We start from the raw sequence: 24648 nt of genomic DNA on the forward strand, positions 1-24648 counted from the left end.
TATTCTTTACAAATAGTTGAATCCCACGCTGGACGCTATTATGTCTAAATTATGAAGCCGACACTGTGAAATATATAGATTTACTCAGAAAACATAGAGATTGATACTTTGATTGGATTGTGTTGATGGAAATAATTATTCGTTTTTAAGTATAACAATCGAAACGTAGTATTTGAGTTTGTTGTACAGTTTAAAATATTTGAGTTGTACAGTTTATCTTCAATTATAATTTTGATAAAGCAACAATCGTTCAATCGTACAAATTTTTTGTTTTAATTGAGGTAACTTTAATATTTGATTTAAATGTATCTCTTTTTATAAGAGTGGAAAACTTTTAGGGAAAAAATGGGCTAATTGTATCGGACCTTTTAAAAGTACAAAATCATTAAAAACTTTTTTTTTTTTAAAATAATAATATCATTTTTTTAATTGAGTATTAAATGTAATTCATTTTACACATTAAATTTTTTTTTAATATTTTTTGAATTTTTAAGGAGCGTTGATATAATTTTGTCGGTAGACGAAAATGAAAAATAATAAATAATTAACATATATATAGGCCAACTCAGAGGGAGTTTTATGTGAAGGTGTGTACCATCTGCTTCCAAATGGTGAGGGACATCCCTCACGATTATAACGTATTCTACACTTTTGAATCAAAAGCTAAGTGTGAATTGTGAAACCCCCGCCATTCAATTGGACTTTAATTTACTTATTTGTTTTTTTTTTTGCCCAAAATTAGTATCATTTACCCCTTTTTATAAAAGGGAAATGAAAGTCTGGATGGTTTGTAAACATTAATTTGTTCTCTTCACCACTTGTTTCCCAATATATATATATATACATAATTTTGATATGTTGATCGTGCACATTTACGTTAACAACAATAAGCTGGCTCTCACATTTGATGAGAGTCAGCTCATCGGTGCTCATATCAATGTACATTGTATAATTTTTTAACCATATCATACCAGTTTTTTTCTCAAATTATGGGTATATATAAACAAAAAAAAAAAAACCACACCCATTTTTTCTCTAAAAAAAAGAATTTACCCATAATTTGTTTTTTTAAAAAATAATTAATTTCAACCTTTTTTCTCAATGAAAATTCCAACCGGCAATCGTGCTATTTTGGAGGAAACCCCTTTTTGTCATTTTCATGTATATTTCTTATTTGTAATAGGAATTATCTTTCTACTTGCTCTACCTAATTAACACAAAAAAAAAAAATTATGAGATGATCTTGCGAGTCATTTTTTATACAGATATTTTATTTGAATCACCAATGAAAAAACATTACTTTTTATATTAAAAATATTACTTATTATTGTAAATATAAGTAGAGTTGACCCATGTCACGGATAAATATATGTGATATCGTATCACTAAAGACCTACTGATTAATTAAATCCTCGTAAGTGAGCACGTTGTCATCATTTTTTCTCTCTGGTGACAATACCATCTAAAATTTGTATAATCTTTCATAAACTGTTTGTATATTGATACCTTAAAAAATATTATATAAATATTAAATATATTGACACACCACATGTTCCGGATTACTCGAGATCGTTGGAGTTACCATTTTGGTCTTGCTATTACTATTTTCACCAGGTAAAAATTTGTGTAAAACGGTTTCACGGGTCGTATCTTGTGAGACGGATCTCTTATTTATATCATCCATGAAAAAATATTATTTTTATGTTAAGAGTATTAATTTTTATTGTGAATATCGATAGGGTTGACCTGTCTCACAGATAAAGATTCGCGAGACCGTCTCACAGATAAAGATTCGCGAGACCGTCACCTACTCTTTTAACAAAACAATATATATGTACAAATTTAATTTAATGTACTAGTTAGTACTTTCAACGCATCTCATCAATCCTAACTCTTAAATATTTGATAAATTAATTTTTATTGTATTTAACCATCGTTTATTTTAAAAAAATATATTTAAATCGATTATTCGAAACGTCAGGTCGTTAGCATAGACATGTATAACACGAGTCCTTGGAACATTATTGCCGACTCGAAAGCTCAAATTAGGCCCGATACAGTTAATATTTGGGTCGAATTAAATTGGGTTGGGCCCGTGTTTATTTAGAGAAGTACTGTTTTTATTGGACCTACAATGGGCCCACAAGCTAATTTTTAATATTTAAATAAAGATATAAAATTTTTAGGACATGCCTCGTAGAAAAGAACGAAGTAATATTCTTTATACTCATTATTAGTATGATATCGGAATGAGAATGTTCAATCCAATGAAAATGCTAATTCTCATATTCATAAGAATATACATTCCATCATTCTCACTACTATTTTCTATATTTATAAATTATTTTTCTAATTTAACTTAAGTAATATAAATTTATATCTTAATAATAATATTTTATTACAATGGTAATTATAAAAATTACAATATCAAAATAATTATCATGAAAATATTAATGTTATCAAACAAATCGAATTATTATTTATATATATATAAAACAATGATGACAATATTAATAATTAAAATAATACTCACATAATGATAATATTAAAATTTATGATAAAAATATAATCGTTAAAAAATAATTAGTATAATATTTTATTGAAGGGCGAATATTTAGTAAACAGGACCCTATTTATAAAAATAAAATTAAGGTCGATAGTTATATTAGTTTCATGTTAACGACAATTTGTTCAAATACCATCAGATGTTATGAAACTAAAAATTTTACCAGTGTACATTATACATTGAAATCCATATTCGACATTATTGTGTAGCCGTCGAGTCGGTTTTCAATATTCAACATGCGATAAAATTTTATATATATTTCGCGACAACACGACGCCGTATCTTAAATTTAGAAGCCGAAAAAACCGCGATAGAAACCGAAATATCCGATTTTATTTATACAATGTGTGCAGCCAGCCTCCCTCTCTCGATAGTTGGTGGTGTCGTGTACAAAATGTTGCAAATAGCAGGTTGGCTGGTCAATGGCTTTTCAATTTCGGATTTAATTAAATGACCATATGTTTGTTATAATTGAACTGTTTGGTAATTATTAGTATATGTAGGCGTGAGTTTGCATTTATTTTACACACTACGAGTCTTGAATTAAAGTTTCACGAGATTTGAATTTTCTTTTTAATAATATTTAAATATATTTTTTGAATATTTTTCTTTGATTAACATGGGTCCATGCTTGGAAATATATTGAAAATCGGGTGAGATGTTCGTGTAATCAAACATTGCAGCATTTTTAAAAAAAATTGAAAAGAAAATTTGAGTTTTGTTTTTTGTTTTTTGATGAAAAAAATCGAGCAGGCGGTCTCACGAATCTTTATCTGTGAGACGGGTAAATCATACCGATATTTACAATAAAAAGTAATAATCTTAGCATAAAAATAATTTTTTTCATGGATAACCCAAATAAGAGATATATCTCACACAAGTTTTTGTCAACAAAATCTATGTTCTATTTGTACATCGAGTTGCTAATAAATTATCGGTGGCCATTTCTTATCATATAAATGCCGAATCATTTGTTTTGTAATTAATTTTTTAGTATTTATGGTTCGTAAAATTATCAAATTGATATTTGATGATCGAGTTTTCAATTCATTTATTTGTATTATTAAATACCAAATACTTGCACTTACGATTTCAGAAGTGGAGTTTAAATCCAATAGGGGAAACTTCATTTACCCACTGTAAAATATTTTAAAAAATGAATAAAATCCCCTATATAAAAAATAATGGGGAATATTTAAAAAAAATGACATTTGTTCTACCATGAATTTGAAATATAATCTGGTATGTTTCTAATTTTGTTGGGTCTTCGTTTTTCCTCTACGTTTGAATGTCATTTTTTAATTAAAAAAATTTGAAGAAAAGGTGCGGATCTAGAAAAAGTTTGATTAAGGTCATTTTTCAAACTATCCCATATAAAATGAATAGGTTTATTATATGACGGTTTTATGGATCTATATACGTGAGACATGTTGATCTGATCTATTTTTACATAAAAATTAAGTAATATTTTTCATAAATTAGGTCGGGTTGACGATATATATTACAAATTGCTAGGGGTTTGATGTATATTTTTATAAACAAAATGTTTTAAAACATGGTTAATTTAATGCACATGATTGATTGTATGCGTTTTTGGATTTTCACATCGGCTAAATGTTATTTGTGTCAAATTTGAAATAGTTTGTTTATATTGTTATTACGAATCGCATTCGCTATCTTTCGGTCTATATTGGTAATCCATCAGATTAACGTAATAACTTCAAAATCGTGTTAGCCAAGTAAATCGTATTGGGATCGTCCGATAAAGTGTTGGTAAAAGAAATGAAGGTCTTGATCACTTACTAAGCGTCCACCTACTCCACCCAACTCGAGCACTCCGGTAAGCGTTTGTGATAATTTGAGTCATTTAAAACTTGGTCAAATATGCCAATTTATTGTGGCTTCTGTAACGAGATTAAATTTTCTCTATTAAAACTTGAATTTATGTACATTTTTGTATTTGTATGTATTAATTGTTTCATAAAGGATAGTAAAAAAAAAAAAAAAAACATGTAAACGTAGTCAACAGGGTAAAAAGTTCATTTAAAAAAAAAAAGGGTAAAAAGTTAAATGCACATTGCCTGTGTTTAAATTGCGCAACCCCCTGGAAGAAAATGGGAATATTCAATTTAGCTTTACCCCTTATTACAAAAGTTCGATTAGAGTGACAAAATAATAATAAACACAAATAATAATAAACACAAATCTATTTGTATTAATATATATATAATGATCAAATGATATATATAATGATCAAATAATATAATATATATATATATATATATATAACTGTAAATTGTCTTCGTGTTAATTATAATATTAATATACCCAATGAGTTTATCCACTATGTGATATATAAGACGATCATTCGACGTTTTACTAAACATTATAGCTGCTGATAACAATGCAATTCATATATTTTAAATCGCACAACAACCTAACACTATGCCCAATACTCATAGCAGAAATAATCATTTTACTCCAATGAAATATAATTTTCAGACAAATATTTGATAAAATACACGATAAGAAAGTATGAGATACATAAATAATCTTAAGTACAAGTATACATTGAAAAAATATAGATTATTTATCCAATATGTTTAACGAATATGTTTTATAGTAACATATGTTAAATGTATCAAATGTCATGTAAATCATTTTCAAATTTTCTAAAATTGACTTAATTTATTGAAAAATATAAAATAATAATAATAATTTGATTATTTTCATATAATCATTTTTTAAACCCGTGAAATTATAAATTATTGTACAATATATTTTGACTTCCTAAAATATTTTGATTATTAAAAAACATTATTATATAAAAAATATTACATATTTATATAGAGCTACCTCTCACGTATCAAAAACACAAACAAATATATAAAAAAATTTGTGTGCTGAGTGCACACATATATACATAATAGGCACGATCTATTCAAACAAGAATTATAATACATTGCCTTTTCAAGGATTGTTCGAGTTTGTGAATGAGATGATTTCTCATATCAACATATTCTTTCACAAACTTGTCAAACATGACAGTTTACTTAGCTAACGTGTTTCATAAGTTATTATGTGTGAGGCCCGGGGCCGAAGAAGACGGGGGGTGATCGTCGGTGCCATGGGGTTGCACGGACAATGAGTGTCTCCTGGCAGGCTTCTAGGTGGAGGGAACATGAATGAACCGATCCCATACCGGAATGAGAGGGATTCCAAGACTGTTTAATGTAATGGATTGTACAGTTGAAGAGGGCTTAAAAGATTTGATATGTACTACTCATATCACGAATATGCATCTTCTTTCGGTAGCTCATCACATAAGAACTCTAAAGTTAAGCGTGCTTGACTTGGGAAAATTGTGGGATGGGTGACCTCCTGAAAAGTTTCCTAGGGTGCGTGTGAGTGAGGATATAAGCATGCTGGAAAGACTCGTCTTTGTATAGTGAGGACAGTCGTCAAATCCGGGGCGTTACAATTGGTATCAGAGCCGATCTCTCTTAGTACGGTGTGGTTCGGGGACGAACCAAGCGGAAGCTGGTGGGCATGTGAGGCCCGGGGCCGAAGAGGGCGGGAGGTGATCGCCGGTGCCATGAAGTTGCACGGATAATGAGTGGCTCCTGGCAGGCTTCTAGGTGGAGGGAACATGAATGAACTGATTCTACACCGGAATGAGATGGATTCCGACATTGTTCAATGTAATGGAGTGTACAGTTGAAGAGGATTTAAAAGATTTGATATGTACTACTCATATCATGAAGATGCATCTTCTTTTCGATAGCTCATCACATAAGAACTTCAAAGTTAAGCGTGCTTGACTTGGAGAAATTGTGGGATGTGTTATCACCTGGAAAGTTTTCTAGGGTGCGTGTGAGTGAGGACATAAGCACACTGGAAAGACTCGTCTTGGTACAGTTAGGACAGTCATCGAATCCGAAACATTACATTATGTTAATTCAGATATTTACTCAATGCATGACTGAAATAACTACAACGTTTGCGATTCAGAAAAAAAAGAAAAAGAATTATAACATAGTATTTTACAAGGTTGACTTAAATGTAATAGATTAATGGCCCAAACCTAAGGAATCTTCCGGGAGATGATGACGCCGCCACATCTTCCTCTGCTGTGAAAGTAAATATATTTACAGTCTCCGCAAATGAACAAAAGCCAGCCAGACGTGTACATATGAATGCCCCACACCTATGCAAGCCTCCAATTCTCCAACTCACAATTTCGCAAAAACTGAAAAAAGAGCCACTCAATTTACTGTTTTTCTCCCTAGGGTTTTTGTTTTCCCAGTTCAAACCTTCTCTCATTTTCTTTTTTTTTCTTCCTCAGTACACTTGTTGCATCTCGCTCCACCATTTCATTTTTCCTTACCGTCATGTCCAGTTTGTACCACCAAAACTTGAACTTTTCACCTGCTAGAAGAATCCCTTCTCCGCTTCTAAGGACCAATTCTGATGTTGACAAGTATTTATTTTTCTCTTCATATTTTATGCTGAAAGATTCTTGAATCTTGATTCTTGTTGGGAATTTATTAATTCTTTGTTTTGTCTGTGTTGTCGATTGATTGCAGCCAATACTTGACAGAGCTGCTTGCAGAAAGGCAGAAGCTTGGACCTTTTATGCAAGTAGTTCCTATATGTAGTCGACTCCTGGATCAAGGTTTTACCTCTAGATCGATTTTTGGATCTGGTTTTGTAGTTTTAGGAATTTCATTTTGGCTAATTGTTGAGATTTCTGGTGTTTTGATGTGTATGCATGATCCTATCGGGTTCCCCTGTTTTCAATTTTTTGAACTGGATTGTGGCATTCATTGTGACTAATCATATGGTTATTAGTTTCTCATACCCTTGCTGAATATTGTTATGTGATGAATTTCTAATGATGTTTCAAGATACGTTTATATCTTAAATTGCTGGCCAAATCAATTCATCAATTTGCTTAGTTTAATAGAATCGTATTCCTTACTGTTATTAGCATGGAAAGGATTGGTGGTGGTGGTAGCTGGCGTTTTGGTGTTGGGATTTGTTTTCATTTGGTACGTGCGATTGAAATTCAAGGAAAGCATTTATTGTAAGATGCTTTTGTTGTGTGTCAAGGAATTGTGAACAAGTTCTTCACAGAATATAGTGATACATGTTACGAATGCACACCCTTCACGTGACAGAGCAATGCGTGAGTTATTCTATTGTTTCGCGAGAATGGTAGGTTGAATGGCACATAGTTGATGGCCTGAAGTTGTAGAAAATGGAGGTGGCATGTTTCACGAGGTAGCATTTCTTCCCTCTCCCTATTGAGAATAATAGGTGTTGTAGTCAGAACCTCAGGGTGTGTTTAAGTGTGTGAACGAGTTGAGCTCAAATCGAGCTTTTAAAATTTACCAGGCTCAATTAAGACCATTTCTGTATCAAGCTCAAGTTTCTCAACCAACTAAATTATAATTTATCATAATCAAAATCGAAGAAACACGAAGGAATCATATGTTATATTATGAAAAGGTTGGACACTTTTTTTTTAATAACAAATATGATTAATTATATATGAACATCAATATCATTAATTTTCATCATTATAGTAACTCATCAATGTATGTTATATAATTTAATACATAAATAAATAAAAATGTTAAAAAAAGCTCATAACCCCGATCACGAGCTCTTGGTTTATCATATAAAAGCTCGAGCCCAGTAAAAATTGAGCTCAAGTCTTACTCCATTATGTCAAAATGAATTATCCAGAAGACACTCTTTTATGTTTTGAAGCACAAGAAGTGTTATTCAGGAGTGCAAAGTGTGGTCTATTATTCCTTCTCTTCACGCAGTGCTAGGCAAATTCATACACTTTTTATTGTACCAAATTATCGGAAATGGAGTTGATGTATAATTAACTATGTTAAATCATCATTGTAAGTTGTAACGACTGTGATTGAGATTTATGAGATGATGGTGAGGGTTCAATTTTCGAATTTTGCAATGGTATGACACATATCGACATCAAAAATTCAGTACAAGAAGTCCTGTAATGTATAGAACCAAGTAAAATTCAAAGTATAGTTCTAAATCTCGTCTAATACTCCTCATTGCTTAAATATATGAGATCCTTGTTGGTAGTTTCATTCCTCATTCAGATAGAGATCTTTATTTGATTGACAATGAGATTTTTGTTTCGTGTTTAAGATCACTGAAATGTTACCAATTCTTCAGTTTTATTCTCATGTATGTGATGTATTATAATTTTATTCTCATTTTGATGACAGAAATTTTAAAAGTATCTGGAAGATTCTCCAACCAAGGGTTCAGTGACTATGACAATCTACAGCGTGGTAGCCCGAGTCAGGGAACCTCTTTGGATTTGATGCCGGGTATTGGAGGAAAAGGTATTGGTAGCTGGAATGGAAATGGCTGGAGCGGCATTCAGAATGAGGTGAACTAAGTTTTGTTTGCTGTCAAAATTAAAATACTCACATTTTTTCCTTGGACAAAAGATGACTTTTCATCATTATGAAATATCTGGTTCTTCACTAATTCTGTGGATTGCTCCTTGTTACGTTTGATGTTACTTTTATATGATTTAAACAAGTTGATGTAAACTATTCACATTAGTTCTGGAGCTTATGTCACATTATTGACACGAATAGATATGGCGTGCAGTTGGAACATTATTGTTGTGCATGTATCTTCGAAGGTAGAAATCAAAACTTTGGCTGCCCAGACAAGCATTGTTAAAACTGTTTACTGCTCCACCTCAATCAGCAATAGATGCTGACACAATGATTATCATTTCTCACAACATATACTATCAAAGAAGTATGACATATGGATGGTTAGGGGCTAAAGTTTTTTTCTTGCTTGATATATGTTATAGATGTCCAATAGATATTGATATGCGGGGTGTTTTGGCACACACATGTGGCATACCCCGGTGGTTACTTCATATGTCTTTGACCGAATATACTGTGTAGAATAGATAGTAGGTACATACAAATGTGAAGGTTATTTGGTTGTTTTCTTCATCCAACCTATTACCATATTTCATAAGTTGATTGATTGACGTTGGTGCTATAACTTTTAATTTGCTACCATTGTACATCTAAAAGAAATCTGACATCAATTTCGGAGAATTTATGTCACTAATCAAATTGACAGCATGTCTTGCCCATGTACATGAATCAAATTGTGCTCATTTATGCATGTTCATATTACCTCCACCAATAAGCAGTTTCCTAAGTCTAGCTTGATGTCAGAACTATTTAACACCTCATTTGACTGTTTATCTGTGATTTGATTTGTGCAATTCAACAATCACTAAATGATAGCCGATAAGAAAATGAAGCAGTGTTCTATGTTCCTTTTTACCCTTTTTATATCGTATTCATATTATACTGCTGAAGTTTCTGAATATTAACTTGGTTTTCCTATATTCTATCAGCTCTATGGAGTATAAATGATTATTACATGATATGTTTCGAGTAGAATTTTGAGTCTGATATTGCCAGAAGCTGACATATTAACCATTTTTTTCCTTTCATCAAATCGCCATGTGCATGGTTTAGGAAGCAAAGTTACCTAGCGAAAGAAGAATACTAGCTAAGCTACTCGGCGATTTAAACTCATGATCATACTTGTCAATTAAAATTTCTCAACTTTTATGCTCTTTTTGATCAAACTTCCGAAGACATGAAAAGTATGCCTCTTCATGGTTGATGATACTTATATGCTGTCATTGTGTTATTTGTGGAGCAGAGATTAAGTAGACCACAGGATATGACCATAGACTGGCAATCAGCGCCCGGAAGTCCGAGTTCTTTCACCGTGAAGAGGGTATTACGCTTAGACATACCAGTCGAAAGATATCCAAATGTAAGTTAAGAGAGCCCCCTACTGAACTTAAGTTCAGCTTTCTTGAACCAAGTGCTAAGAACTAATGACTGTTACGTTCTCTTTGGACAACAGTTCAACTTTGTTGGAAGACTTTTAGGTCCTCGAGGCAATTCTCTTAAGCGTGTAGAAGCTTCTACTGGTTGCCGCGTCTTTATCAGGGGAAAAGGTTCGATAAAGGATCCTGACAAGGTAAATAATTTTGCTGTTTATATTCAGACAGAAACTGTTGGGTGTTTTTGTCAATCTGTCGGGGGCAAACGAAAAAATAATGGCATTTGGCTCCTAGGCGGTTGAATTTTTTATTCTTATCCTAGGTGTTTTTGTCAATCTGTCGGGGGTAAACGAAAAAATAATGGCATTTGGCTCCTAGGTGTTTTATATTTTCCGGCCTCGCCTCACCTCGCCCTACCGTCTAGCCCGCCCCATCTCATTTCGGCCGCCTACATTACCGTGGTGCCTAGGCGGTTGAATGTTTTTATACTTAACCGGTCCGCCTAGCCTGCCCCATCTCATCTCGACCGCCTACATTATCGCCTAGCGCCTAGGCGGCCGCCATTTAGAACATTGCGTCTAACTAATTAATTTCCGCATATGGCCCCGCTCATAATCAGTTTGTATGTGATTTTGTTGATGGTCATTAATTCATTATTTATGCTTTAACTGAAGGAGGAGAGCCTGAGAGGTAGGCCGGGATATGAACACTTGAATGATCCATTACATATTTTAATTGAGGCAGAATTGCCTGCCAATATTGCTGATATGCGGTTGAAACAAGCAAAAGAGATTATTGAAGAGCTGCTCAAACCAGTGGTATGTCCAGTGCGCAGTGATTTATAAATCTTTGTTCAAGGATTAAATGTCCTGCAATATCATAAGTTTCTAGATCTTTGAAACCATAGTCTCTCGTAGCTACCCGCCGAAATTGGTCTTTCATCTCTCAGGACTTTGAAATTCTATAACGAACTTTCAATGAAATTGAATACCATGACATACAACTTCTCCATTGGTCAAATGGCATGAAAAGACTAAGGTGGTGTTTGCAAATATTTTAAAAAAAATGATCAGAATTTTCCTTTACAGGACGAGTCTCAGGATATGTACAAGAGACAACAGCTTAGAGAACTTGCCATGCTGAACAACATCAGAGAAGAGAGCCCCCAACCAACGGGGAGTGTATCTCCCTTCAATTCTGGTGGACTGAAGCGTCCCAAAACTGGCTGGTAATGACATCATGCTATGGTTTCTTCAGAAGCCGGCAATCTCTTGATGCATTTCAAAGTGATGCATGCCTTTGGCCATTGAACACAGCTCAACAATCTGGCGAAGGACTTCAGATGCAAGAATCACATGAGACTATAGAAACAATGGTTAGAAGTAACAACGCCTCTCTCTGTGGCTGTTTATTATTGTTAAAAGTAGACTAGTAGGATGATTATTGGATTTATTTGTTGTTGATCTTTATTTTGCAATGTGTTTGCCAAACCAATGTTGGTGATGTTTGTTAGCAAGTATGATTCTGTATAATGCTACATATATATAGCCTTATGCCTATAAGGTTGAATTTTCGATTGCATCTTTAGACCTCTCCATTTTCTTTTGTTATTTCTCGTGCGTGTTTATATATATATATATATATATATATATCATATTTTGCTATTATATTTGTTTGTCTGAAAGAAATCAACACCACCATTGGCTCGTTATATATCAACGTAATTATTAAATGCTTGAAAGAACACCAAAGAAAAATGGGTTCAGCCTTGTGCATCTAATACAACAAAGAAAAATCCTCGAATGCATCAGATATTACCAAACCAATTAATTTGTAAACTATATCCAAATTCGAGTCAAGAAAGCCATCAGGGGATCACCCCTAAAGGAACGAGTAATCTGAAGTTTATCTCAAACATGCATATGCGAACCTTTAAATGCTAACAAAAACATGCGATGTGGCTGTAAGGTAAATGTGACTGTCAAGTAAATGTTACGGTACTGAAGTTCGGAAGAACATCAAAGCAAACATCTTTCGTGACACATACTATTAAATTAAAAAAACAAGCTACCGAGCTAAAGCAAACAATTTCAGAGGTTGCCATTAAATACGCTAATTTAATTTACAGAGAACACGAGGGACAACAAAAACGAAACAAAATCCAAACTACTCCTGCCGATCTGCAATGACTAACATCCTTCATCACTCAATTAAATCCTCAGATAAGAAAGCTCTTCCTGGTTTACGGTTTGCCAATCGCCCATGACATCCCAGAAGCTGCAAATTTTGAAATTTCAAGCGCATCACAAAAATGCTCGTGTACAGAATATCAACCAGTATATTACCAACAAGAAATTAGGATAAACAAACTAACAAAAAATGTAAAAATATATATATAATTTATGCAAGTTATCTCATAGGCATCACCATACTTTTGCATTGACACCATCAGGTAAAATCTTATTCTCTGATTTCCACTTGATATAATCAGTGCGACTGAATTTAGTAAACCCCCTGCAAATTAAGACGGAAAATATAAAGCATAAACTGCAAATATTATAATAATTAAAAAAATAACATCCTTTAGAAGGAATCCATCAGAAGGAAAAATTCAGTAGGTCCAGTAATCCAAATAAGACCCACATGAACCAACAAATTAGCTTACCACTTCCTGCTGACAATAATCTTTTGACGGCCAGGAAACTTGAACTTAGCACGACGCAATGCCTCCTGCGCATGGTGGCTGTTACCATCTTTGCAACGGACAGATAAAAGGACTTGACCAATAGCCACACGAGCACATACACCCTGAGGCTTTCCAAAAGCACCCCTCATGCCAGTTTGAAGCCTATCAGCTCCAGCACATGATAACATTTTGTTGATGCGCAAAACATGGAATGGATGCACCCTGACTCTCAAATGGAAAGCATCTTTTCCTGCAAACTTGGTCATGTACTTGTTGCATGCAATGCGAGCAGCCTCAAGTGCCTCACTTGACACGTTCTCCTTCTCCCAGCTAACCAAGTGCACACAGAATGGGAATTCATCCACTCCCTTTTTCTTCATGCCCACATCATAGATCCTGATCTTGGGATCTGGTACACCACGGCAGTACCGTGATTTTGGATATGGCTTGTTCTTGATTTGGCGGTAGCACCTTGCAGGCCCTACATGCATGCAAGATTCAACCCATCAGAGATGTACCAACAGCAAACATGGCTACACTCATGGTACCCATGCACTAATGCAGTTATCATGTCCTAAAGTATTTTATTTCACATACAAGTGCCATAGCATACTAAATGAAAAAACTCAGAGCACTGTCACAAATAAAAAACACTATCCCTATCAAAATTCTTCTTTACATAACATCGTTGATTCAAACTTGGTGTTCGAAGATTTAAAAAAACTCAGATGCATACAACACACTTTGCCGAGAAACATTATCGACAAAAAATAATTACCATTTAAAAATCAAAATAGAATCAAGGAAAGAACTTATTAACAATCGAACAAGTTTAGTCTGTAAATAAATCCTAGAAAGGAACTGCATCATCTCAATCCTTAATATCACAATCAATAATAAATAAAAAAGAGAACCAACCAAAGGTAAAAAAAAAGATGCATGATAACATCATGATCCCATTAAAGCCCCCGCATTTTTCAATACTACAAAAATATGGATCCAACAAATAGCAAAAAACAGAAATAAATCGATAGATCCAGACATCAGAAGCGCATACTCATACTATCAACCAAACATTATAACACCATCACCTTTAAAGCCATATTTCAGATAAACGAATTGAGAGTATATATATTCATAATTACTCTTTCAAATGCCAAATCAATTAACACATATCTATTAAAAGAAACTTACTTCGTCCCATGGCTAGGTTCTGCAGGTGGAGAGATGATAAAATGAACCGAAACCCTAGCCCGGAAGTTATTGCTATATATATGTGGGGGAGCAAATGAGGGAAATGTCTAGGGCTCACTCATACTTATAGGCTCGCATCATATCAATTAGGATGGCCAGGTCTATCTATTAATTGGGCCGTCCAGAAACTGCTTATTTTGGGCTAATGGGCTTCAATAAGAATCAGAGCCTAAATGGTTCACATGAGTTTACCCAATTTTTTTAAGTATTTTAATTTTAATTTTTTTAAATGATACATTAGTTTCATCTGCCACCTTAAACTATGATCAAATATCATTTTAACTGAGAGTGGAAAACATAAATAATATTTTTTAAAAAATCAAATATTCCATCTTTTTTATTTGTGAGACTGTCTTACAAGAGACCTGGTAAAAACTTGTGTGATACGGTCTCACGTGTCGTATGTGTGAGACGGATATCTTATTTGGGTCATCCATGAAAAAATATTACTTTTTATAATAAGAGTATTACTTTTTATTGTGAATATCGATAGTGACCTACTCATTTGGATAGTACAACTGAATCATAAAATCATTTATTTAAATTAAAATTATTATGAAATCACATTCAAATTTGTTTAAATTTGATGGTAAACTTATATATTTGCATTTCTGAATTCAACTTAATCCGAGTTCGAACATGATGGCCGTGTATAATGCTTGAGAAACACAAAACTAAGCACATAAATCAATATCCTATATTAGCATCAAAACAAACTAAAACACCTAAGCTACAAATGATGTACAAAGGCAACACAAATTTCGATGGTATTGATCTACATGAATCTACGATATTATGTAAAAATCCATCCATGGAGAAGGCATGGAGCCGTAGTCGTCACCTCGGGATAACGGTGGGGAAGACGCCGCTGACAAGCTCGTTACCTGAGACATCTTGTGAAAAGAAAGGAACTTTCGAGGAAGAAGCTGAAGAAGCCGGAGTCTCAAACTTTCCAGGATCAGTGACTAAGGTTTCTGTTATCTTGGTGTCAGATTCGGGCATCATATACCATATGTTCTCAAGTTCTCTGACCACTTTCGCCATGGACGGTCGGGCATCAGGGTCATCTCGGCAACAATTTAGAGCCAGATTCACGAACTTCTCCACGCACTCGGAAGGATAAGATCCCATCCGTTCATCAATGACAGAGAATATCACGCCCGAACTATATGCGACGTTGACCTGATGCACACAAGCAAATGCTTAGCATGTGTGCATACAAATGAGATTCTTGTTGTACATCACAATTTTGGCTGTTGAAAGTTGTGAAAAGTGGAAATGATAGTGTGTTGAAGATAATTTAAGTTCTATCATGGCTGAAAATTATAATTTCACAAAGGCGGAAAATTAGTCATAGAAGTGAGACAAACATTCAATTGTTTCTATTTTTTCTAAGAGAAAAGAGGTTGAGGCAACCACATGTCAAAGAAAATAATGGATGAATATCAAATCAGTGAGATGTCGCGGTAGCAATTATGCTGGAGAACACTTGAGCAACATAAATGATGCTCTTCATTATATGCCTTGAACTGTAATCTGTGAAATGGCATATTACCTCCCTGACGATGTTTTTGCCATGAAATATTGGATGCATCCCAGTTAAGAGCTCAAAAAAGACGACCCCGAGGCTATAAACATCACTTTTGTCAGTCAATTTTTGAGTAAGAAAATATTCTGGATCAAGGTATCCCTGCAGTAATCAGGCAACGACGAAACATATATGAGGAATATGATCGAATAATATATATATGTGTGTGTGTGAGCGTGTGTTTATATCTTTGAGCTAGCTCTTCTAATTGTTCTTACTGGTGTCCCTTTGACTACTGTAGACACATGATCAGGCATGGCTCCTTCAAGCTCCGGTAATGGAGCTAGTCGAGATAATCCAAAATCAGCAACCTTGGCAATAAGCTTAGAGTCTAATAATATGTTGCTCGACTTGATATCCCGATGAAATATTGGAGGGTTGGCTTCTGCATGAAGGTAAAGGATGCCTCTGGCCGAAGCTAACGCAACTCTCACTCTCGTGGCAAAGTTCAGAGGCACTTTAGATTTCCCTGTCATATCAAGGCACCATATAACTTTTAGCAAAATCAACCATAGATAATTGTGGATCAACAGAAAAGTAGCAAAAACTCCAGTTTCATAAATTACCAGATAGGTGGTCCCTCAAGGTGCCACTACTCATGAACTCATAAACCAACATCTGCACCATGAAATGCACAAAAAATATGAGAATTCAACTCATATAGAAAGATTTAACAGCTTGTGACATGAAGAAAAAGAACTAGGAGAATCACAAAGCTTGGGGAACATGAATAAAGACTTGTAGGTCTTAAGCCTACCAAATCCTGTTGTCTATATGTTTGGGTTCTAACTTTAAAACGATACGTAAGCTAATTGGCAAACTAAACCTTAAGAAATCAAGTTATAGCTGGAGAAGCCTTTCCCGGGTAATTATATTCTGCCTTCAAAATTCCTAATTTTCATTGGACATTCGAACTGATTCTGGACTTTCGCCCGTTAGCTAGGTTTGGTGAGTATAAAAACGTGAACTTGGTACCTGTTCACCTTCTTCATCACAATATCCAACCAATGATACCAGGTTCCGATGATGCAACCTGGACAATAGGTCTATTTCTGTCAGAAACTCCTTTTCACCCTGTAGGGATCCCTCCTGAGCACGCTTTATTGCCACTACTGTTTCATCAGCAAGAACACCTCTATAAACTTTTCCATAACCTCCCTCTCCGACCTGGCTTGAGCTATTAAAATTATTTGTTGCCAATGCCATTTCTGCGTAAGTGAAATCTTTCACGCCATCAATTTTTTTGGAGATCCTAGCAACTGAAATGTTTGCAATGATTGATTAGTCTTAATGAAGTTGTCAAATGATGTAGGCAATGAATCAATCACAAAAACTTCTCTCCCTGAATTCAACAGAGGTAGCATTGCACCCACTAACACGACCAAAAAGCCAGAAAAAGAGGGAATACTCACGTAAGCGTCTCTTTGAAGATGTTTGCATTCTCTTTAAGTACCGCCTTACGAGAAGGAGTGCCACAAGTGCTGTTAGAGTAATTGTACCAGCTATTGTCCCAAGTATAATGCCTACTAATGCACCCTTGCTTGTGCCGGATGATGATGAGGGAAACTCTGAGAAAGAAAACCAAAAAAGGAAATAAGCAACAGCTCTAAAAAATTACGAAAGCGAAGATGACTGCTCTTAATTATATTAAGAGTATGGCTGCTTTTATTAACTTCATAAAAACAATGTTTAGTTCATCAGAAAACAATCAAACCAATTCCACAGCAGAGGCGAAATTTCTTGAATCCATGCCTTCGTATTATCTGAATGTCTAAAAACATATCGTAGCTGGAAAAACAGACGTACCATCTGGATAAAGATCAGAAAGAGTGAAATTGAGAAGCTCAAAAGGTCCAAACACTTCATTATCGGGAATCATCCATCCACCAAACAATCCACGAATACGTAGGATTTCGGTCCTGTTAAATAACCGAACACTGTTGTTGATATTCAACGGAAAAATCTTTAGGTACATTCTGAGACGAGGACCCTTTTGCCATGCAAGGGAATCGAAATCAAGCTGATAGATATTCAACCCAAGGCCGGAACTTAGGTAGACCTCAAATGCTTTGGCATATGGAAGAAAATCTGAGAACCCAGGACTCTTCAATCGATATCCAACATATAATGGACCAGCACAAAAGCAACTGTTGGTAAGAGATACTGGCGCATACTCATATGGAGGTGGGCATGATTGAGGATCACAAATTTTGACATTTCCAAAGCCCGAGGTATTGCTGAAATCTACATCATGACCCCCACAAAATTGACTCAGGTTGCTACTTGAGCATGCGGGATTTCCTTGAAGCCTGAGATTGTTAAGCGGTATAAATGGAAAAGGAACCTTAAATTTCTAAACTTGTATTTATTCAAGAAAAACATCAATTTAAGAAGGTATACAGATTCAACATTTGAAAGCTATACAAACGACAAACCCGATGGAAACATTTTGAGGGACGAAAAGAGTGCCCGAAATATTTGAAAACTCGTTGAACGCAAAATCCCTGCAATGCCAGTAAGTACACATCGATATATCAAAACCAAGAATACCTTTCAGTCTAGTGATAATAGAGAGATCATCATACAAAGGAGGGGCCTTACAGAAGAAGTCTCTCAGTCTCGTTTAAAATTCGATTTTGCCAGATGGTTGATGGAACAGAACCACTCAGGGAATTATTTGCAAGTGATCTACACCAAGAAGTTAAATTATTTTAGGATGTAAAAACAAGATTGATAACTCTGAGATACATAGGGGATTTTTGAACTAAATAGACCAGAAAACAAGAGACTTTTCAAGATAAACTCCATCAAATAAAGAACATGAAATTGATAGAAAGTCCGATGAAGCCTCACAATTTCTGTAGAAGAGGAAGCCTTGAAAAGCTGGCAGGAATGGTTCCATTCAGCTTATTGTTCGAGAGATCACTGCAGAGTAGGAAAAGAAGGTCCAACAGGAAAGGTATTTGCGTGTTCTTAAAAAAGGGAAAACGTGAATGTCGCTTACATGGTTGTGATATTTTCAGATAGAGCACCTGGTGGTATAGAACCATTAAGCTGGTTCCAACTCAAATCTCTGCAATTCAGCGCACCCAATTAGTGAAAGAGATAAAAGCTCATTCAGTTTTCCTGTCATAATTCTAGGTACTGATCCATGCTCACTATCAACTCCATAAGCCACATGGGTATCAATGTTTAAATAGGCTTAGGACCAAAAATTATTTACAATATGTAAACTAGTCGGTTTTTTATTATAGGCGAATATTAGTCAACAAATAGATATTTGAAAACCATACTAGCACCTTCTGAACCTATAACAATATGAGAGCCACTTGCAGCAGGACTACAAATGTTAATAACAGGTCAAAACTACAAGATAAAAGTAGCAAAGTCCAGAGTAGGAATCAAGTTTAATGAATATCTACTTACATGTAAGCAATATCAGGCAAATTGCTCCAATCAGGAATAGGTCCTTGTAAACTGCAGTTCCTTAGACTCCTGATATATCCAACAAAACCAAATTGTTATCAACATTACCTTGCACTAGTTCTCAATGTGCCCATATTCTTCAGAAGCGTCAAATCTTTTGAAAGGAAGACAAAGCAATGTAACATTATGTGTTGTCCAAGTTAACATATTGAAACATTAGACTCTTTTGGAGAAGTTGAATCGAGATATTTGTTTCCCGAATTACAGAAAATTGTAAAAATAACCGGAAGATCATGTACCATTCACAACTGCAATAAAAATACGTGTAGCACAGACAAAATTTAGCAACACATTCATTCGCTTACAACTTCAACAGACGAGACATGTTGCCGTACGTAGCAGGTATCGTACTTCCTTCAAAGTTGTTATTATCGAGCTGGCTGAAAAACGAAAGAAAGAAAAGAGAAGGTTGACTGAAGTAAACATAGAAATAGAAAATGATGCACCTCAGTTATACTCCAAGTTTTTCATCAAATAAAGATCCAGAAATAGAGTAAAAATTATTTTCTTTCACCACAGAAATATTAAAAACAAAAGTGAAATGAGGAAGGACCAATAGAAGACAGTAATGAGAAAGAACATGAAAAACATGGTGATTTAATAGGGATTCAAATTCTGGAGCTAGGCATTACTCTAAGTACCATACTCAATTAGGAAACAAAACAATAGTTGATGACTATACAGGTTTACTACTGATAATACAAACAATATTTATACCATGAATCATCAGTCATTAGTTGTGTAGCGTAACGAAACAGCATAATGACAAGTGACAGCTGGATAAAAAAAAATCTGCAATGTTGCACGAGGAATAACGTTTTACAAGGAACATGATACATACATGATTTTCAGACGTGGTGTTTCAGACAATTGAGGCGGAAGATATCCTGATAAATTGTTATTATCGAGCAACCTGCAGAAAATTTCATGCACATGTGTAAAATAATCTTCAAAATCCCACAAAATTGATTGAATAAACAAATATCCAACTCACAAGTGAATAAGTATCGGAAGTCGATACAAATCTGGGGGAATTTGTCCGCTGAGTAAATTATTATTCATATGGCTGCTCAGAATGCAGAGAAAGAATTATATGAAGCAAAAACATAGCCAACACACACATCAGTTTCAATCGCTCAAAAAGTTTTAATGGTCTGAGAAGATAAACTTCGCGATGATGCATAAATTATAAACAAAAAGAAATAAATCATTACAAGTGTCTTGCTTTGCTCAAGTTAGCAAATGAAAGTGGTATCTCTCCTGAAATCTGATTTTGATCAATTTGTATCCTATCCAAGTTTGAAAGGTTACCAAGCTCATATGGTAAGGAACCTGTTAGTTGATTGCCATTCAGAAGCCTGCAAAAATCACGTGGAAACAACAGTCAAGACATGAAATTTGATCCGCACCTCTTATAAAGGACGGTTTTAAAAATCCCAGAGAGCAACTTTCATGATTTGAATTTCGCTGTGCTTTTTATATGATTTTGACATTCTATGTCTTTATGGCACATCATAAACTCAAACGAACTCATCTACATGACCCTCTATCAGACAATGGACAAAGCAGAACAAGTGCATCTGGGAAAAAGAAACATTGAACGAAGAGCCATTACAACTCACAAAAGTTGTAATGTTGATATGTTGCCTATCTCCTTTGGTATGGAACCAGTTAAGTTGTTCCACATTAAATCTCTGCAATAGAAATAACGTAAAGTTGTTATAAGTCTCACGAGCCTTATCTTAGTGCCAACTTTAGTGATCCAAATTTCTAAAGTGCTGTATAATGTAATGAGGTGTGAATATTTTACTCACAGTATCGTCAAATTAGATAAAAGTCCAAGTTCTGGTGCTAAACTTCCCGATAGATTCAAATTTAATAAGAACCTGTTCAGAATAATAAAAACATGTAACACATTCTCTGAAATGCAAGGTAGTATGTGAATGAGAAGCTATTCTGTAAGATAACATTTGATGCCATGAATTTGTAATGCAAGGTCTGGAAAGTTATTAGACGTACAGTTCTTTAACATGAAAATAACCATCCTCCAATTTCGTATCATAGCAGTTGATCCCACTCCAATTAGAAGTACATGGATCCCCGCGTTTCCAGCCATCGAGTTTTCCATGATCAATCAAACTATTCTTGATGGATCGCAATGCATTCACTGCACAAAGCATGAAATTTTATCGTTTCATCAAATATTATATGACTTTTTGTTTCTACATTCACCGTTGTCACTAACTTAAAGCATGAATCATCCTGAGTTTCAGGATCAAAATAGTAACAAATGACACTATACATCGACATTCACCATCAGGACAAATAAACAGCAACATACGAGATATGCAAATGCCTTTAATGCTAGGACTTTAAATGGTTATACATCAAACTACCACCCGTCAATATATACTGCACCGTCGATCCCTAAACCAGTTACTCTACATTCTTACATTTACTACAGTACAAAGCCAGACTCCTAGACGTGTAAAATTGCAGCGTCTCCAGCTCATTTACCAAAAAGCCAACATCAAGGAAAACCATTGCATAAATTGAATAGGATGGAGATTTACATCAACCACCACAGGACATATAATTAGAAAACATCACTAATACGATAACATATGATAAGAATATAACAAGAAGGATGATATCAAATGGAGAAGTTACCTTCTTTTGGATCCGTTATTTGGCTGTGAGCAATAAGAAACAAAGACAAACACAAAGCTACACTCAATCCAATCATTGCAGAAGTCAACTGGGACATCCCAAGATTCGCCATTTATCAGATATTATCAAAATTTTCTACAACATATATATATCACCCACCTGAAATAGCAATCAATAAAAATCAAAAGTTTACACACAAATTAACACAACCTCCGATAAGACAATCAAAACCACACACACTTCATAACCAAAAACAAAACTAGTCAAGCTCCAAATCAAAGCAGAGAAAAAACAGCTCTTGGACGACGAACAAGCCAACCAGTGAACCAGATCAACCTTTCAAAAGAAAACCAATGGTATCATATAGAATCCCGTAATTTCAAACTACAAAAGAAACATATCGAGTAAAAATACTTGCGAAATTCTTACATGAGAAGGTGGTTTTTTTGGTAGGACCAGAAAAGTGGGTTTGAAAATTGATGAAACGAAAAGCAGTATGAAATAAATAAATAAATAAATAAACCCAAGTAACTGGTCTGTCACCGGAGCGGGTAAACACGTAGATTGAATATATCTCTGTTGATGATGAATGATGAGAACAGCACCCATCTCTTTCATTTGTTGAGGCTTCAACGTTGAATACTACCAATAAATAATAATATACGACCATGTACATGTATGTACACAGCATAATCAAGCAGGAGTTGGTCATTTTTTAATACAAAAAATATATTTAAACGTACTAGTGGCTGCCTTCATTGACTTATTCTTCAGAATGTACTGAATTTACGCTTTCTTTTAATACAAAATAATGGAAACATTCTTATTTTTTGGAATTTAAATTATATAATGGTTAGATTATTGACTTCGTCTTATTTCGTTTAGATCTGTAAATTGCTTGCTACAAAAGATAGCATTGAAGCACTTAATTTATAGAAAACTACTTGAAGATGAATCAAATGTTTCAACACCGTCGTAAAATGTTTGTCCAACGTGTTTTACATGATTAGCATGATTGATTCACAGCTTCATGTGTTAGTACGAGGTTTATCAGATACCTATCAAGCTCGAAGATAGCGGTAGCAGATTTCATCATTAACAAAGTTATTTATACGTCATTGTTTTAACAGAAGTGACTAGGTTTGTATATTAGTTTGTTTACGCCACCTTAGTTTTTGTATTTAATTGCGCGCGACAAATTAGTCGAAGAATAGTCGCGTTTTATTTAAGAATGTTGCCAATTTTGTGGTTAGACTTTGACCTCATCCATCTCTAATTATTAACGGCCAGAAAGTTGTCGAATTTGATTTTGATGCATTAAATACGACATTCGAGGGAAAAGTAAAATAACACGTATAAATATGTTATAAATTGTGTATTATAATAATATATGAAACAAATATAATAAATCATGTGAAAGATAAAGTCGTATTTCATTGATAATAAATGGGTTGCGTGTCAAAAGTAACGATTTTATATTTAAAATATTGTTATTTTTTTAAAAAAAATTCTACTTCAGGGAAGGAAGACTTGAACTTTAATCATTATAATAGAGGCAAAAGTAGTGAGACCGTTAGGCCAATTGGCAGGTCTCGATTTTGATTCTTGTTAAAAATGAGAAATCACGCTTTCATCTTCTATGTTTATTACTTTGTAATTTAAGTTATATATATTTTCAAAATTGAATTTGGTCTCTTTTTTTAAAATTATTTTATAATATAAATTTTTTTCATTAGAAATGTTGAATACCGATTAGGTATCGTGCATGTGAGATTTGAATCGACGTCAACTTAATGTTACATAAGGAAAATGATTAATTTCTTAAAAAAAACACACAGATAAAAAACTTGTGTGAGACGGTCTCACGGATCGTATTTTGTGAGACGTATATCTTATTTGTGTCATCCATGAAAAAGTATTATTTTTTATGCTAAGAATATTATTTTTTTATTGTGAACATCGGTATGGTTAACTCGTCTCACAGATAAAGATTCGTGCGACCGTTTAACACGATACCTACTCACAGGGGCGGAGCTATGTAATTATATACCAGGGCTTTAGCCCGGGTGGCTCAATTTTTTTTAAAAAAAATTATAAGTAAATTTTGTATAATTTTGGAATAATATTATATTACCCCGGGTAGATCAATTTAAAATATTAAAAGATCCTAGAGTTAAAAATTCTATCTCGAGCACAGCCATATTTCTGGCTCCGGTCCTGCCTACTCAACTCGTAGTTGATGGTCCTTTATATGAACGGTGCTCTCAAATAACATCTCGATTTTCATATATTTTTATCATTGCATGCATATGATGATCCAGAGAAAATATGGGTCGATATTCCGAATAACCATCAAATGAACCGGATGTCGAGTTGATGAACCAAATGTCCAAACAAAGAGATTTGGACGACCTGATCAAAGTTTTAAACTAGATCACTGGTGTATCATTTTGTACACCATTACGTACACAGTTACTCAGTGCACGCAAAAAATAGGGGTCATACATATCACA

At 34.3% G+C, this 24648-nt stretch overlaps 3 protein-coding genes across 4 annotated transcripts; 1 reads left to right on the plus strand and 2 right to left on the minus strand.

Annotated features, from left to right (window-relative positions):
- Positions 1 to 6738: 6738 nt before the first annotated feature.
- LOC142549905 (KH domain-containing protein At2g38610-like) lies at positions 6739 to 12032 on the plus strand. Of its 2 annotated transcripts, none has more exons than XM_075659132.1 (7): positions 6739 to 7046; positions 7153 to 7241; positions 8836 to 9002; positions 10319 to 10438; positions 10532 to 10648; positions 11126 to 11269; positions 11540 to 12032. In XM_075659132.1, the coding sequence occupies exons 1-7, from the start codon at positions 6958 to 6960 to the stop codon at positions 11681 to 11683; spliced, it is 870 nt and encodes a 289-aa protein (XP_075515247.1). In that variant the 5' UTR covers positions 6739 to 6957; the 3' UTR covers positions 11684 to 12032. The 2 variants fall into 2 exon arrangements, with proteins under 2 accessions (XP_075515247.1, XP_075515255.1); XM_075659140.1 differs by having other exon boundaries at positions 6745 to 7046; positions 10322 to 10438.
- A 437-nt stretch (positions 12033 to 12469) lies between these two features.
- On the minus strand, positions 12470 to 14449 carry LOC142549916 (large ribosomal subunit protein uL16). The gene is made up of 4 exons (XM_075659153.1): positions 14332 to 14449; positions 13117 to 13618; positions 12884 to 12965; positions 12470 to 12728 (listed from the first exon to the last, which is right to left on the minus strand). Exons 1-4 carry the CDS (start codon positions 14339 to 14341, stop codon positions 12654 to 12656), a joined length of 669 nt encoding a protein of 222 aa, XP_075515268.1. The 5' UTR covers positions 14342 to 14449; the 3' UTR covers positions 12470 to 12653.
- A 535-nt stretch (positions 14450 to 14984) lies between these two features.
- Positions 14985 to 22796, minus strand: LOC142549923 (putative LRR receptor-like serine/threonine-protein kinase At1g06840). Its single transcript, XM_075659162.1, has 21 exons — positions 22565 to 22796; positions 22136 to 22471; positions 21485 to 21632; positions 21280 to 21351; positions 21088 to 21159; positions 20680 to 20823; positions 20460 to 20531; positions 20307 to 20378; positions 19771 to 19845; positions 19406 to 19474; positions 18984 to 19052; positions 18833 to 18904; positions 18581 to 18667; positions 18415 to 18483; positions 17786 to 18288; positions 17392 to 17547; positions 16955 to 17238; positions 16546 to 16597; positions 16198 to 16448; positions 15947 to 16081; positions 14985 to 15573 (listed from the first exon to the last, which is right to left on the minus strand). Exons 2-21 carry the CDS (start codon positions 22245 to 22247, stop codon positions 15229 to 15231), a joined length of 2859 nt encoding a protein of 952 aa, XP_075515277.1. The 5' UTR covers positions 22248 to 22471; positions 22565 to 22796; the 3' UTR covers positions 14985 to 15228.
- Between the last annotated feature and the right edge of the window lie 1852 nt (positions 22797 to 24648).

The sequence above is a fragment of the Primulina tabacum genome, chromosome 1 (genome assembly GCF_025594145.1).
Source record: "Primulina tabacum isolate GXHZ01 chromosome 1, ASM2559414v2, whole genome shotgun sequence".
Taxonomy (NCBI): Eukaryota; Viridiplantae; Streptophyta; class Magnoliopsida; order Lamiales; family Gesneriaceae; genus Primulina; species Primulina tabacum.

Bases quoted from the DNA above. Each gene is read 5' to 3' on its own strand.
- LOC142549905 (XM_075659132.1), top strand. From the start codon at position 6,958: ATGTCCAGTTTGTACCACCAAAACTTGAACTTTTCACCTGCTAGAAGA. The intron at 7,047-7,152 runs GTATTTATTTTT...GATTGATTGCAG, and splicing joins ACCAATTCTGATGTTGACAA to CCAATACTTGACAGAGCTGC. The intron at 7,242-8,835 runs GTTTTACCTCTA...TTTTGATGACAG, and splicing joins TAGTCGACTCCTGGATCAAG to AAATTTTAAAAGTATCTGGA.
- LOC142549916 (XM_075659153.1), bottom strand. The intron at 12,966-13,116 runs GTAAGCTAATTT...CTTAATTTGCAG, and splicing joins ATTATTGTCAGCAGGAAGTG to GGGGTTTACTAAATTCAGTC. The intron at 12,729-12,883 runs GTATGGTGATGC...CAAAATTTGCAG, and splicing joins CTGATGGTGTCAATGCAAAA to CTTCTGGGATGTCATGGGCG.
- LOC142549923 (XM_075659162.1), bottom strand. From the start codon at position 22,247: ATGGCGAATCTTGGGATGTCCCAGTTGACTTCTGCAATGATTGGATTG. The intron at 21,352-21,484 runs GTACGTCTAATA...TATTCTGAACAG, and splicing joins TATTTTCATGTTAAAGAACT to GTTCTTATTAAATTTGAATC. The intron at 16,598-16,954 runs GTACCAAGTTCA...TTCATGGTGCAG, and splicing joins GTGATGAAGAAGGTGAACAG to ATGTTGGTTTATGAGTTCAT.